This window comes from Bos indicus, chromosome 18 (assembly GCF_029378745.1).
Source record: "Bos indicus isolate NIAB-ARS_2022 breed Sahiwal x Tharparkar chromosome 18, NIAB-ARS_B.indTharparkar_mat_pri_1.0, whole genome shotgun sequence".
NCBI classification, from domain to species: domain Eukaryota; kingdom Metazoa; phylum Chordata; class Mammalia; order Artiodactyla; family Bovidae; genus Bos; species Bos indicus.
Genome location: NC_091777.1, coordinates 26,592,415 through 26,606,160, shown reverse-complemented (window position 1 = coordinate 26,606,160; position 13,746 = coordinate 26,592,415). Strand labels below are relative to the sequence as shown.

At 41.0% G+C, this 13,746-nt stretch overlaps 1 protein-coding gene across 4 annotated transcripts in view; it reads left to right on the top strand.

Annotated features, from left to right (window-relative positions):
- CSNK2A2 (casein kinase 2 alpha 2) overlaps window positions 1-13,746 on the top strand; it is a 35,274-nt gene that overhangs the window by 15,626 nt on the left and 5,902 nt on the right. For 2 of the 4 annotated variants that reach the window (XM_019979450.2, XM_070770667.1), the window contains exons 5-11: window positions 5,730-5,789; window positions 8,885-8,968; window positions 9,774-9,884; window positions 10,162-10,263; window positions 11,101-11,201; window positions 11,997-12,145; window positions 13,557-13,650. In XM_019979450.2, the coding sequence (XP_019835009.2) occupies window positions 5,730-5,789; window positions 8,885-8,968; window positions 9,774-9,884; window positions 10,162-10,263; window positions 11,101-11,201; window positions 11,997-12,145; window positions 13,557-13,633 (684 nt within the window). In that variant the 3' untranslated portion in view covers window positions 13,634-13,650. The other 2 variants (XM_019979451.2, XM_070770668.1) reach the window with 2 other exon arrangements.

Genomic DNA, 13,746 nt, shown 5'->3' with positions numbered 1-13,746 from the left:
GTTTTATATATCTTCCTAGGTCTATTTAGGTAATTATTTCTAAAGCTGTCTAAATTATATTCACATAAAGTTACTGACAGCATTCTCTTAGAATTTAAAATTTTAATGGGCCTGTAATTACACCTTCCTTTACATTTGTAATATTATTTGCACCTTCACTTTCTTTTTTGTCTTTTTTAAAAAACTTCAGGTTGTTAGAGATCTCTTATTAATGCTTTCAAAAAAATCAGCTTTTGGTTTGTTCAGATAGTTTTTGTTAAATTGTTTATTTCATTCTGTTTCTACTCCTGTATTAATTATTTTCTTCCTTCTTTCTTTCTTATTTTCTTTTTTGGGTTTTCACTATTTTTCCTGTTAACTTCTTGAGTTGAAGTCAGCTGTCTTTCTTGATTGGTAGTAAGTGTGCTTTAAGTCTATACAACCCTGAGCACCATTTTAGCCACATTCAATGGTTATGTAACTCATGCCTATATAGTTTTCAGACTACAAGTACAAATTCCAAACTTGTGGATTTGGAATTTTTCCCTCAAACCTTTTTCACTTTGAAAATTTAAAAATCTACTGAAAATTGAGAACAGTAGTACAGTTAAGCCCTTACATTACCTAGATTACCAGTTGTTACTGTTTTGCCACATTTGTAGTTATTTCTCCCTCTCCTCCACCCTACCCTCTATCTTTTTGTTGAAATTATCTTAGAGGACAGTTGTAGACATCATGATACTTCACTCTCAGATATGCCAGCCCTGGAACTAGGTAGGCCATTTTCCTACATAACCACAATACTGTTAGTACTCTTAAGAATTTTATATAATAATGCCATCTAATATACTGTATAGAGTTTATATTCAAAAGTTTCCCAGTAATTATTGTCCTGGAAATGTCCATTCAGGATCCACTTGGTGTTTTTGTTTTGTTTTTTAAATGATTCTTGGGACTTCCCTGGTGGTTCAGTGGTTAAGACTTCGAGCTTCCACTGCAGGGGGGCACAGGTTGGATCCCTGGTTGGGGAACTAAGATCCCACATGCCTGCATGGCATGACCCCCCTCCCCCAACCCTCCCAAAAGATTCTTTTAATTGTTTCCTTATTGAATACATTGTGTCCAGAAAACATGATCTGTATAATTTTGATATTTGGGATTTGTATATGGTTACTTTGTGGCTTTGGTACATGGTCATTTTTTATATCAAGCTTGTTAATTTAGATCTTATTCAGATTTTCTATGGCCTTGCTGATTTTTTTTCCCTTGATTTTATTTTGTGGTAGTGGTAATGCTTTGGTCAGTTTCTCCTTAAAATCATCAATTTTGATTCATATATGTCAAAATGATGATAAAAGATACATGGTGATATTTAGAATAAAAGACAAAACTTGAAAACAAATGAATAGAAAAAGCCAGTTTCTTGAAATTGGAATGAGTAGTTATAGAAAACTCCCAAACTCAAAATTGTTTCAAGGAAGCTAAGGTACTGTTTTAAGGTAGAAAGAGTTTTTGTTGAGACATGGGTCTCAGTTTTCCATGCCTTGGGGAAAATGTAAATAAAAGTGAATATGCATTTTAAGTAAAATTATATATCATTTGGGCATTTAAAAAATTTATAAGACATCCCAAATGGATTCCATCTTGAGAAGATGGTAGACCGATATTAATCCATGGAAAATGTCATATCACTCACATAAAATTAGGCCTTGACTACCTGATTATCTTGAGGCCTTGTTAATGCTGTTAAGGTTTGATGTGGAGATGGTGCATTCACAGACTAAAAGTTTCCTTAATTGGGGCAACAAAATTTACTTTTATTATAGATGATTGACATTTTGTTATTTCTCTGTAAGGCATGTTTCAGGTAATTTGTGATAACTTTGATGTGCTTGATTAATGATTTGTTCTGCTTCCTTAAATTTCTAAAAATGTTGCCCTTGGTTTCATTCTGGATTTTGGGATTGTGTGTAAACAGTGCCTGCTGCATTCGACACCTTTCACTTGCACACTCCCCTCACTTTTTCTTCTCCCTTCGTGGGGACCACTGGTTTCTGGGTGTAGCCAAGCTGTGTATGGCAGGGAATGTGCAGACTGTGTGTGTACGGTGAGAGTTTGCTGTGTTGGTGATTCCCGTGTCTGGTTGCGAACCTGCTTGAAGTGAGAATTCCTCTTGAATGACGGTTGTCGGGAATGGAGGCTTGGAATCTGAAGCTGCACTGTGACCGGACCTCTAAAACTGTCTGTGTGTAGACGGCACGAGTGAGGCCCCCTTGTGGCCATTCCTTTCTGGGTGTTGGTTTTACATCAAGAGGGCACTGTGATTCTCTTAAGCAGATTTCATTTTTCCCATTCTTCTCGGACTTTCTGAGGTTAATTAAAAGGTCCAGGAAATGTCTGCCTTGGGCCCTTTGAATAGTCCTGGTGTGTAACTGACTTGGAGGTCAATGCCAGTGTGTTTGAGGCTTTGGAACCAAACTAGGATTGGTGAATAGTTTCTTCCTTAGCACCTTCGTAGACTTCCAGGAAGCGTAGGGTTGTTTTGTTTTTCAAGGTCACTTAAACTTTATGAAAATGTGAGTAAAACTAACTTCCTGTCAGTATTTGGCAGTTGGTTAGTTAATGTTCTCCACTTAGCTAAGAAGAATAGAGGAGAAGTGTGGTTCTTGTGAAATTTCTCTTCCTAATTTGTCATGAAGCCTTAGTACTTGTGTTTCTTGAAGACAGTTTTAATTCTGTTCTATTCACTAGTGAGCATCATCAAAGACATGTTTATTGACCGCTTTCTATGTGCAAGCACAGAAATGCCACATGTGGTGTGAGGTATATAAAACATGTCATTCTGCCATGCAGGGATTTAGAATATAGACAGAGTTGTACCTGGTTATCAGGATTGTACCTGGACATGCTTGGTTGGGGGAGGGAAAGTTCAGAGGTCTTGAGTCGCCAGATCAGTGACTGCCAGCAGCCACAGCACCCATTCGACCCTGTCATGCATATGCTGTGTGATATGCAGGGGTGGCAGCATAGGACTCGGCGTGTGGGCAAAGTGGAGAAGCCTCTCATTGTTCACAGCAGAGTGAGAAGGTATCTTGAGAATTCCAGGTCACTGCCAGTGCCCATGTGCGGAATGTTCACTTGGGACACTGCTGCTGTCAGTGTCCTGTGAGTGCCCGAGAGAACAGTGGCCTGCCTGGGATTCAGAAGAGGAGGAGACCGCTGTGGGCAGGAGCCTGGGTTACCGGCTCAGGTAGCAGGGCAGGTGTTCTAGATTTGCCAGAGGGAAGGACAGAGGTGAAAAACACAGATTTGTTTGATCAGAGTGGGGAACTCCTCAGGACTTCAGTGAAGAAGGAGCTACAAAAGCTGGAGGAAGCCCAACGTAGACTCTTGGGTCCTGTTACAGGTGTAGTTTGGTCTCCTCCTTCCCAGAGCTGAAAAATGAGAGGGAATGTCAGTCTGTCACTCAGGACTTCATGATGCGTTAGACCTAAACACTATATTCAGCAGGTGGTTTTTGTATCAGGAGGCCTGGCGTGCTGCGATTCATGGGGTCGCAAAGAGTCGGACATGACTGAGCAACTGATCTGATCTGATCTGATTGCATTAAAAGTGATATTGGTTGGAGTAGCTGGAAGTACTGTGTTGGCAGTCCAAGGACATTTTTTTTATGCCTTACGCCATTGCTTGGTATGGATAGCGCATGGTACAAAAGGAAAGCCTTCCATGCATGATAAAGATCCAATTAATATCCCACATTTGTTTTCTGGAAATAGAATATTCTAGCCCTCTGAGGATTATTAGAAAATGCTCTTTCCACTTTCATGGTCTGTTTATTGACTTGAGGTTCAACTTGGCACCATCGCTAGGTGTGATCTCCTTAACTCTCAGAGAAAGAGCTGATTTGGCACTCAAGGAGATCGTATCCCCGGCCTATGTCTCTACATATAGGCTGTCGGTTGGTGTGCTGCTGAAGAAGCCTTTCTTGCTATGCAGACCTGGGGGAGAACAAAATGCCTGGGTGTTTTGTTATGAGTGAGTCTCTCCTGAGCAGAAGTAGTGGCATGTTCTTGCCATTGGGCCTGAAAATGGTTCAGTCCAAGCAGGGTCAACCTCCAGTAGTGGAGCAGCTCCAAGGCACCACCAGTGTACTGGGAAGGATGTTTTCATTCTCTGTCGTGCTCTGAGTGAATCAGATAACTCTTACTAAACTGGAGGGAGAGTTACTTATAAGGGGAAATTTGAGAAAGAGACTAAGTCCTGGTATTAGAGTTAGGTTTGATTCTTGGAAAATTTGTTTTTCCTAAAAAATTTTTTCGAACAGGTAGTATGTTTACATGGATCTAAAATATTAATATATGGGCTTCCCAGGTGGCGCTAGTGGTAAAGAACCCACCTGCCAATGCAAGAGACATGAGTCATGGGTTTGATCCCTGGGTTGGTAAGATCCCCTGGAGGAGGAAATGGCAGCCCACTCCAGTATTCTTGCTTGGAGAATTCCATGGACAGAGGAGCCTGGTGGGCTATAGTCTATGGGTCACAAAGAGTCGGACACAACTAAAGCCACTTAGCAAAAGATTAATATAAAGCGGTACACAGTGAATAGACATTCTTGCAGATACAAATACTCGTATGTTGTAGTTTCCCCCCCTTTTACATAGACGCACTGTGTATACACTGTTCTGTTCCCCTGGAAGAGAGTCCCTACGTGGCTTGAGTCTTCCAGTAGAGAAACAAAGTAGGTTCGATAAAGGTGTACTGAGTCATTTTATAGAAGATGTGGCTTGAACTGATGGGAAAAGAGTTATTATTTATTGTCTAAATAATAATACAGTTTCCGACAGGGGTTTGTGATGATTTAAATGAACCTGGATATGCTAGATTCTATTCTGTCTCTTAGAAATTGACATTAAAAAAAACAAAAAAATTCTCAATCCAAAACAAACTTTGATTACCAGTTATGAAAACTGTAATTTGTGTCAGTTAGGCCTGAAATCATTTTCAGAACCCATATCCATCCAGACCTCCCTCCTTTCCTCCTCCTCCTTTTTTTTTTTTAAAACATCTCACCCTACCACTCCTCCCCCACGCCCCAAACATTCTGTGTCTTTAGTTACCATCAGTTTTTGCCTATGAAGTGTTCTTTTTTCCAGCCTGAAACTGATTTTTGGAGGATTGGAGGGTTTTTGGGGTTTTTTTATTTCATTAAGTCTCTTGCCGTCTCCAAATGCTATAGCAGTTCATTTTGCTCGTGTTTCATGAGCAGACTGTCTGTCTTGTCACCATTTTACCATGTGGGCTGATGAGGTTTTCAGATTCTACTGTCCCCTGGGAACTCGGTTCTCTAAAGTAAACTGTGGTGCTGCAGTGGGGGTCATTTGTTTGAAGTTCATTAAGAATATGAGGACAGTTGGACAGCTTGGACTTCACTTCTATAATAATGTAATTGTGACTGTTGAAATCATGGAGCACTTACACAAGTTTTTAAAAGATCCAAGTTGGTGCAAATGGGTTTTTTTTTTTTTTTTTTTTTTAATGCTTTTGGAATTTCTTTCATTTTTTCTTCTGAAGACTGAAATATTAGACCTTTGTCTTTAGTCTTTGCCTTCATTTGTTCCAAATCAGGTAGCAAGAGGTTCTGGGGTTCTTGAGTGGCGTAAGCACTAAGTTTACAGAGAATAATGACAAACTTCAGGATAGCAACAGGCAGAAGACTAAATTAACTTTCTGTTTTCTGAAATCCATTCCAGCAACTGTACCAGATCCTGACAGACTTTGATATCCGGTTTTATATGTATGAACTACTTAAAGTAAGTAACAGTCATAAACAGTGAATTTTTTTCAGGATTATTCATTAAAGGAGTTCTTTGAGAGAACATAATAGAACTCAAGAAGAATATATCTTGACACCCAGAGAATTTAATGGGTTTGAGATGGGGGTGGGTGGGTAACTTATTGAGGCCTTCATTGTGGGATCTTTACGTAGAAACTTTCCAGTGGACCTGAGAAAAATGGCCAGATTAGGGGTACTGGGAACATTATACACAGGTTAGAATCTCTGTCCTCATAACTCTTGTTGGTTCTTGGTTTTTAATTGTTTTGTTTTTTGCTGTTTAATGCTTATTAGTTTTCATTACAATCAAATCACCCTAAACTTAGTGACTTTTGGAAAACAGTTTTATTATTTGCCATAATTCACTGGATTGGATGGGTGGGTCTTTTGATCTGGGTCAGCTTGACTAGGGCAAGAAGGTCTAGGCTGGGATGGCAGCCGGTGTAGCTTGAGGTCTCATCCTTCAGAAAGTTGGTCTGGGCTACTTCCTGTGGTGGTCTCAAGTCCCAACAACAAGAGAGGGCAAACCTTGATATATGTAAGCCCTTTACAAGCCTCTGCTTTTGTTACGTTTGCTAATGCCCTATTGGCCAAAGCAAGGCACGTGGCCAGACCTGGATTCAAAGGGTGAAGTAGTAGATGCCACTTTTTCATGGGCAGGGCGTTAAGTTACATCACGGAAGGACATGCATCCAAGGATCGTGGACATTCTACAGCCATCCTATTCTTGCTGTTTCTTATAGTCCCTTTCTTATATGAGACAACCTGCCCTGTAACCTCCGTGTTTAGCCCTAGCTAATTAACTGTGACATGCAAGGAGAGGCGATGAGTGGATTTTCTAGGAGACTTACTAATCCCAGGACTGAAATTTTCAGGTGTTATTGATTGACTAAGGAATGATCTTTTTTAGTTTGTCTAGGAAAAAAACTTAAGAATTCTAAAAAGGTTTGTACAATGGAGTAGACTAATGGTTTTTTAGGGTCAGGGGTCACTAAGAATCTAATGAAAGCTGAGCCACCCCCATGCATATAAAAATATACATATAACATTACATAAAGTTTTAGGATGGAATGCATGGATCTCAATTTAAGAACCTCTGGAAGAATGTAGAGGTGTCCTTGGATTAGGTCACAGCATCCCAATAACAGTAATAATACACGTCTTTGCAGGCTGGTCATTTCAGTGGCCCCCCAGTGCCAGATGCCCTCTCTGCCTTCTGGAGGCAGCAGCTACACGGTGGGGGTCATACTTTCTGCTAATGAGGCAGAGAATCCCAGATGAAACTTGAAAAATGTCTTTCATGCCTAATGGTCAGAAACTATCAGGTTTTTAAATTGAAGTAAGTCCCCCAAGGAATTTAAGAGCAGTCAGTACCTCCACAGGGAAGCCAAATAGTGAACTTGGTGAAAGAATTCATCCCCTTACTATATTTGTTCAGCTGTTTCTTTCTTCAGATATTTTTCACACCTTAGGTACTGTGGTCCTAATTAGTTTATTCCTTTGGGCAAAGACTGGGCAAAATGACAGAATCAATACTTGCTACGTTTTCTCAAAGATGGGGAAAAATAGGGATAGGGAAGAAGAAGTGTAGAAAATGTTGAAGGAACTGAGGTCCAGGGCTGCAGAGGGACCGCTTGGTGACTCACTCAGGCTTCCTGTCCAAGCTCCTGGTTCCGGTTTAGGGAGGTGGGTCCTCGGGAGCCCTGGTTCCCTACACACTGCCCCAGAGCCAATGTGGAGTCTTGCTGCCACTGTTGATAGAAAACAAGACAAAGAGAAAAATTAAATTGAAATACCATATAGGACAGTGCAGTTACAGAAGATTTCTCTCCTTGCGTAGATTATATTCTCACCTTTTCCACCATAGTTTGGTTTCACCTGTTCTTGACCTTCATGTGAAAAGCATCATATACTGTATACTCTTTTGTGTCTGGGAAAAGCAAAATTTGCATATTCCTGGAATGCTGGTCGTATGGATCGTATTCTGGCTTACATACTCCTAGTACAGTGCCCTTGGTATTCTAATCCCAGCGGGCCTCAATCAGGTTCACTTTGTCCCTCAGGACATTTGGCAATGTCTGGAGCCATTTTTGGTTCTCACAATTGGAGGGATGCTGCTGGCATCTTGTGGGGAAAAGCCAGGGATTCAGCAAAGCAACATGGATAAATCTTAGGAAAATTGTGCTGCATAAGAGGAGATAAAGTACTTACATTGTATTACTTCATTTTCTGAAGATCCAGAAAAGGCAAACCTGTAGCACAGGTGGTAGAGCAGTGGTTGGGAGGAGAGGGGAGGAAAGGAGCAGCAGACAGGATTGGAAGCTTAACGGAGTTCTCGGGATGATGAAGAAGTTCTAAAACTGGATTGTGGTCATGGTGGCACGACTTGAGGAATTTAGTAAAAAAACCATTGACTTATACATTTAAAAAACTTAGCTCCATATCAGTGATCTTATAGGAAGCAATTTTCTCCCTTAGAGTCATAATCATAGTTTGTAAAGCCCAACTGGCTCAGGGATTGTTTTTAAGGACAGTACTAATATTAGAAGATATGTTAATCTAGAGAACTCATATGGGACACTTACCTGAAAGACTAGCCGTGTTGCAGATAAGATTGGGATGTCATTTTTCATGTCCATGTGGATCCTTCATGTGTTGTTCCAACTATTATGAGAAGTGACTCCAGTGTGGTTCCTCAATCTGGTTTTAAACACACCAAATTAAGCCAACATATGATTTCTAAATCCAGGTGGCTGGTCTGTTGCTGCCAGTGCCAAGTAGGAGAGGAGTACCTGAATAAGTACTACTATGTCATCCCCCTTGTAAAGAAACTTCTATAATAGCCCTTGGTGTCCTCTCCACAGCCCCCTTTCTACCAGCTGCTAGCATAGTGTGCCCAGAGAGCAAGGGGTGCCTTCTGGAGCATGTTTTTTCTCTTTTACTACAGGCAGTAAGACTACCCTTTGGGAGATGGTGTTCAAATCAAACTGTCACAATGAGCATATACTTGCACTGGGGGGCATGGGTGGTTGAGGGTTTGCTTACTTTTCTCTGTGCTTTCTTATCTAATAGGCTCTGGATTACTGCCACAGCAAGGGAATCATGCACAGGGATGTGAAACCTCACAATGTCATGATAGATCACCAGCAGAAAAAGGTACCATTACAGCCAGGCAGCAACAAGCCTTTCATTGGAAGGCTCAGGGCCGACCCGAATTCTGGCCAGTACCTAGGTGGTTTCTAAAGACCCATGCTGTTTCCTTTGGCAGACTTATGATACTGTTATTTCTCCAGTCTCCAGTGTTGGTTTCTACTTCACATAAGCGTAGCGCACAGGGAAAGTAGACAGCTGACCCTAACTGTAGTCACTTGTTTACTGTGGTCATGGTTTTCCTAGAGGGCCTCAAAAAGAAACTACAGCTGGTGATTTTTACTTCCTTTCTTCATGACCCTCAGACCAATCTGCCTGGCCGTAAAAGTACACATGGGTCCCTCCTGTTTTTGAAACTCAGTTCTGATTGCCCCTGACTGGTGAGTGGATGAATCAACTAGTGTTAGATTAGTGAAGAGCTAGAGCAGTGCTTCAGTCCTGGAGTGGGGCACATGTCCCCAACCCTTTCTGTTAGACTAGAGCTTGTAATGGAAACTGTGAGTAATGAGCGATAGGTTAACACATGCAGCTGGTTATGGGGGCAGAAGACAAGCTTAAGCTTTATTGATCTAGAGAAATGATAAGCCAGGATAATTTAAATGTTAAGGAAAAACAACTAAGATTGCAACCAAGTGCTCTGCTTTAGAAATGACCTTTTAGCAGTTCCCAGAAAGTACATGAGCCTTTAGCCAGTGCACTTGATAACATTTTTTATGTGGCCAAAGATTATCAAATGGGATGTGGCCTTGTTGTAAGACAGAGGCATCTGGAGACACTCCTTTCACATGTTTTATTTCTGTCGTATTTATAGCTGCGACTGATAGACTGGGGTCTGGCAGAATTCTATCATCCCGCCCAGGAGTACAATGTCCGAGTGGCCTCCAGGTACTTCAAGGGACCAGAGCTCCTTGTGGACTATCAGGTAAAGTTGTTAATGAGGCACCGCTGAGTTCTTTTTACATTTGCTTAGGGCTTTTCCTGGCTTTTTCTTTTTCCTGGTTTTTATTTATAGTCAGTTTGGTTACATTCAAATCCAGTCTATATTCTATCCCAAAATGATAAAATGATAATGATGGATTTGTCTCAGCTCCTTTTTTTGGCTTTGAATTTTAAAATATCTATAGAAGATTAGAAACTCAGGTCAGAAAAATGACATTTGTAAAACCCCCTTCACTGATAGGTTGTCTTTATTTCCATAGATGTATGATTATAGCTTGGATATGTGGAGTTTGGGCTGTATGTTAGCAAGCATGATCTTTCGAAAGGAGCCCTTCTTTCATGGACAGGATAACTATGACCAGGTAAGCAAATACCATCTGACTCCCATCCATTTGGGGGCAGATACCAAGAAAATAGCATCTTGATAGGAATGCTGTCATTGAGTCCCTAAATACCACTCAGTGTAAGCTTTTCTTCAGGGCAAAGAATTTCACAGAATCTTATCTGTGGTCCCAAAGATAGAGACAGTGCTGTTTTATGCCCAACTTCCAAGTTGAGTCTATAAAAAAGCTAAGTACCTCCTTGTACAAGATTCTAGTCGTTTGGTTTTGTTTTTTGTTTGTTTTTAGGCTGTGCTGGGTCGTCATTGCTGCACATGGCCTTTCTCTGGTTGCAGAGAGTGGAGGCTACTCTGTCACTTTGGTGCGCGGGCTTCTCATTGTGGTGGCTTCTCTTGTTGCAGAGCACAGCTCTAGGGCATGTGGGCTTCCGTAGTTGCAGTTCCCGGGCTCTAGAGCACAGGCTCAGTAGTTGTGGCTCATGGGCTTAGTTGCTGCATGGCATGTGGGATATTCAGGGACCAGGGATCGAACCCATGTTCCTTGCACTGGCACGCGGATTCTCAACCACTGGACCACCAGGGGAGCCCATAGGTATTAGGTTTTATGTCCCCATAATCATCAGCTTCTAAAAGATTATTGTCATAAGTTGTGTTATCCTTTTAAAGGCATTTTGAAAATGTGCGTTCATGTGAACTTCATATCCGTGAGTCTGCTGCCTGTCTGCCCTGGGCTCAGATCTGTATCTGTTCCCCGGAAATGTAGTGATGTGGAAGCCTTCTAATTCCTTGGTCCAGCATCCCCGCGGGCTTGCAGTGAGTTCTGTGCTCAGTGATTTGGTCAGTTTGTTTTGTGTTTCAGCTTGTTCGCATTGCCAAGGTTCTGGGTACAGATGAGCTGTATGGGTATCTGAAGAAGTATCACATAGACCTAGATCCGCACTTCAACGATATTCTGGGACAGTAAGTAAGAGAGAGAGAAAGAGGCTCTGAATTTATCCCATTTCAGAAGGGGAAAGGGTAGTCGAAATCACTTTCTGAAGCTCTTTCCCCTTTCTAATTATATCAGAATTGAGATATTCTTTTTTCCCCCATATATATTTTAACTTGAGCTATTTTAGCATTGTTTACATCTGTCTTCTAATCATTTTACTTCTGTTAATAGAAAATGGAAGACAAAAATCATGCAACAGGAAAGAACTTTCTGGAACTGCATCTGCTTATTTTAATGCAGAATCTTAGAATGCTGTGATTCTTCTTTGAATAAGAGAATTATAGTTTCTTCTTATTCTGTATAATGGATTTTCTGTAAGAGCAAAGTTTAAAGCATATTTTCAGATACAGTACAATGGTGTTGAGAAGTAAATGTTGTGTTGATGATTTTCAGAGAGTAATTTTATGGAACCTCCATGTTTCTGTGGCCAGCTCTCTAAATATATCTGCTAAACAATAAAGATTACTCACCTACCTCCATGCCTCACCCAGAATTGACTCAAAGCCTGAGGCATAAAACATTATCTAGAAAGGTTCCACAAATTTTGCACCAAATGTAGACATTTTAATTAAGTATGTATCCATTTCAGAGTACTGTTTTATTTGAGGGTGCTGGTGGGTAGGGGTGTGACAGGTGGTACCAATAACAGTGAGGTTTAACCAGCTTATAATCAGTGCAGTGCTCTAAGACTGCTGGCTTTAGCCCTAAAAAGGATTTTTGTGGAATTTAACCTCAGAATACTAATGCTTTACTTTTCTTCTCAGACATTCACGGAAACGCTGGGAAAATTTTATCCATAGTGAGAACAGACACCTCGTCAGCCCTGAGGCCCTGGATCTTCTGGACAAACTTCTGCGATATGACCATCAACAGAGACTGACTGCCAAAGAGGCCATGGAGCACCCGTACTTCTGTGAGTCTCTGGGGCCTGGTTTGTCAAAGGGAGATTCTTCCACCTTCTATCTTTGAGGCCAGACAAAAGAATTCTGGAAATTTGGATGAATTGTCCTTGGGTTTTGGCCCCATTAGTTCTAGACTCTTGAAATAACTCTGCAGATCTGTTTCTTGGTGTTCGCAGGTGTTTGCTTGTTCATTGCTATAGTTCCCCTGAGTCAGGTCTGTTTGACCATTGCCTATGACCCCCAAGTTGATAGATCAGAAGTATCTAAGACTTAATTTTAAAATACATACATTTGTGTGGAAACCTAATCAAAGATTTTTCCCCTCCAAAAAAACAAGTGACTTGTTGAAAATAATAAGGTGATCATAGCATATTTTTAAAGAAGGAAGTTAAATAAATACAAGGAATTTGAGGAAAGGACAGCAAGTATGGAAAGCCCTCGCTAAGATCCTATCTGTATTACTGACTTCTTAGGTCTCACTTTGAAGTATGTGTGTATACTCAGTTTATGTGACTGTTTATTTATCTGCATGCATGTGGTTCTCCTTCTGATAAAGGATATCCCGGATTTTCATTAGAGACAGTGTGAGGTCATTTAATCAGTCACAGAGGAGACTTGAGCATAAGGGAGGTTAAGTGACCTGTCTTAGTTTTCTCTCTGAAGCAAGATTAGACCTTTCAACCTGTCTGTTGCTTAACCAGTACGCTATCTTTCCTCAATATCTTTCCTCCTTCTTTTTCCCCCTCTGGAGATTAAGTAAATCTTGCCCAAAGAATTCATGCTCTCTGGTTGTGAGCCTGCTTGCCCATGAACTGTAGTTGAAAGCAGATTTTAAAAAATCTTACCCTTCATTCTTCAAGTGCAACTGGATGTCGTCTCTCCAGGTTCCATCACAGAAAGCTGTTTTTACTCTGAGTTTGATTGGATTATGAACACTGATGTTTGTATTATGCAAATCATGATCTGTCTGCTTTTCCAAATACATGGTATACTTACAAAAAATTTTTTATGCTGTTGCTTAAAATCCATAGACCTTCTAATGGTTCCTTTTATTTACCCTTTCCATTCTCTGAAGTGTTTATCATCACACATACTTTGAAGAAATTAGGAGTTGGATATGTCATTAGTAGTCAAGGAAAATAACACATAAGAAAATGAGTAGAAATTTTGAGCAGTGGACAGTGGGTGTTTCTGTGCCTCTCTTTTCCCTAATTCTCAGCAGTTGCACGTGTACTCTGAAGAGGTATGAGCTGACTATGAGAGCGTTTCCCAGTCATTTCTCAGCATCTCTGATTTTTGTTGCCCTCTTAACCCTGGTTTCCTGTGTTTCTGTCTCACTGAGGAAGGTCGGGTCTGCCATGGTGTCTGCCCCTAACCCGGGCTGGTCCTGCCTCCGCTGAGTGTCCTCCTGGTTTCTTGCAGACCCTGTGGTGAAGGAGCAGTCCCAGCCTTGTGCAGATAACGCTGTACTTTCCAGTGGTCTCACGGCAGCCCGATGAAGACTGGAAAGCGACGGGTAATGCAGCATTGATGCTTGCCAATAAAACCAACCAACCAAACACAAACCTTGAAGGAAAACTACAGTGTGATAAAAAGAAATTCTAGCCATTCC